Source organism: Berghia stephanieae, chromosome 5 (genome assembly GCF_034508935.2).
Source record: "Berghia stephanieae isolate SIO BIC M18660-M18661 chromosome 5, UCSD_Bste_1.3, whole genome shotgun sequence".
NCBI lineage: Eukaryota > Metazoa > Mollusca > Gastropoda > Nudibranchia > Aeolidiidae > Berghia > Berghia stephanieae.
In genome coordinates this window covers 6,158,583-6,161,082 of record NC_088364.1, presented here as the reverse complement: position 1 = coordinate 6,161,082, position 2,500 = coordinate 6,158,583, and the positions used below count along the sequence as shown (strand labels likewise).

The window sequence follows — 2,500 nt, the reverse complement described above, 5'->3', positions numbered from 1 at the left end:
GAGTTGAGTGATTAGGTCTCATTTAAATATTGATGCCATTAGTTGAGGTAAACTAGTCACAACATCCGCCAATCAAATTAAACATACCAACACACAAAACTGTGTGTAACCTGTAATGTTTATGGCCTGATATTTATGATGTATTTGTAGGTAAAATACTCATAACATCCATCAGCCAGATAGAAGGTACAAACACACACACACACACACACACACACACACACACACATAACTATGTGTAACCTTTTACGTTTACAATCTGATTAATAGTATTTAGTAAAAACTAATCATTACAATGGATTTCTAAAAATAACAAGGAGTCAGTGACGTTAGTGGTGTCAGTTTCGATCAATAATATTGTAATAATTGATCACTAAGAGATTGTTTGGAAATATTAATAATAATAATAATAATAATAATAATAATAATAATAATAATAATAATAATAATAATAATAATAATAATAATAATAATAATAATAATAATAATAATAATATAATAACTATAAGTTAATAATAATATAACAATAATAGTAATCGTGACTTCAAATCTCCTTGATTAATTTGATAAAATTATTATCTTGCCTTGCGATTATTATCAAGTGACTATAAGGGTCCTACCCCTAAGTGAATTTCCCTTGTATAAAGCTTATCGATATCAATTTCACTCTCTTTATTTCAATTCAGATAGATTTCAAATATTCAACAAAATAAGATATTAATATCTATTTTATTGACAATATTAAACAAGCGTATTGACTTGGGACAGTGAGACGGCTTCGGCTGTTTTTTTAACATCCATACATCATTTTATCTCTCTTTATGACGAAATATGTGGAACTTTTCAGTGTTTAAGTTGACGTAACATGGCATAAATCTGCTTTGTGATGTTAGTCTAAATACCAAACGTGTGCGACTTTATGATTTATCTTAAGATTTGAACGGTGTGTTTTGGAGCTTCAGTCGCAATGGAAATTCTAGTTGCTGGTGATTAATTCATGCCTGAACGACGCTAATGGGTTTATCGAAACTTGACCTAGTATTGCAATGTGAGGTGATTAATTTGCATTATTTATTTATTTTGACTGGATAACCGCAATTCAGTTACTTGAGATAAAGAGAGAGAGAGAGAGAGAGAGAGAGAGAGAGAGAGAGAGAGAGAGAGAGAGAGAGAGAGAGAAAGAAAGAGAGAGAGGGGGGAGAGAGAGAGAGATGGGGGGGAGAGAGAGAGAGAGAGAGGATGGAGAGAGAGTGTGTGAGAGAATAGAGAGAGAAAGGAAAGAGGGAGGGAGAAGAAAAGAGAGAAGATGGGGAGAAATAGCCGGATAGTAAGGATAATATCTACGTATGAGTGAGTAGGCGTTGCACAATTTCTCATCGTCATTTCTGATTATCAAGCAACATCGAGTGTGGTCGGTGAAAGGATAGTAATAAACGGGATTAATCAGCGACTTTTCTTTTATACACATTAGCGATCCCTCAACTCAATTTCGAATGAATGCTTTGGAGTTTAGTTGTGTTTTTCTGTAAGTTTGCGTGTACAGAATAGGATTCGCAACCCGAATTCAAAAAGCATAAACTGTAACAGTTTGCCCCCGGAACATGATACAAATTGTTGTCATGCTCTGTGTGAATAATTTTACACATTTAATTCTATGTGTTTCCATTTAGCGAATAATTATTTTTGCTACAGATAAATATAAACATGGAAGTCGTTCTGGACACGAAATCACACAGCTCTGTAATAGACCCGTATCCAGAGGTAATGAATTCCAACAGTGACTATGACAAACATGACATTTCTCCCACAACTAAATGCAGAACATGGTGTCTACAAAACCAAAAAACCATCGAGATGGAACTGAGTCTTCATCCAAATCCTCACCAAAAGCAGCAGCATCACGTGTTTTCTGTGAACGCAAACAATCCATTCCCATCTCAATCCATGGGACTCAAGTCCATCACATTCAAGGCAATCTTCACATTCCAGTCTGGACACTGTGGATGATGTCAGCATGACCACCGCCAAAGTTGAAGTTTTGACACATCAAAGGGGGACAAATGATGATGATGATGATGAACTTTGTATGACCCCAGCCAAAAGACCAATTCACATTGATAACATTCTCAACCAAAATAGTTTTAATGATAATACATACACCGCAAGGAATAGTAACACAAACAGCAGCAATAACAACAATAATAACAACAACATTATCAATGTCAAAAAAAGCAACAACTGCTTCTACAACACAAGCATTAACAATGACAACAGCGATGCCACTGATAACAACAATAACAACAATGCCGAGAGATATAATCGACCTCAAACTTCCACTTCGAAACGAAACAACTTCCTTCAGGTGCCAAGCCCTCAAAAGCATCGCATTAATACACACAACTTCTCACAATACAATTCCACTAACATCAGATGTCAGGATAACTTCCCCCTAACCACAAATATCCAAAATGGCTGGCATGATTTCCAAAACCAATCACCT

The 2,500-nt window shown here is 35.2% G+C and overlaps 1 protein-coding gene across 2 annotated transcripts in view; it reads left to right on the top strand.

The window, feature by feature from the left end:
* The first annotated feature begins 1,999 nt into the window (after window positions 1-1,999).
* Window positions 2,000-2,500, top strand: part of LOC144974061 (uncharacterized) — a 9,402-nt gene continuing 8,901 nt past the window's right edge. For both annotated transcript variants that reach the window (XM_078916949.1, XM_078916950.1), the window contains exon 1: window positions 2,000-2,500. This exon is cut by the window's right edge and continues 801 nt beyond it. In XM_078916949.1, coding sequence (XP_078773075.1) covers window positions 2,015-2,500 — 486 coding nt within the window. In that variant the 5' untranslated portion in view covers window positions 2,000-2,014.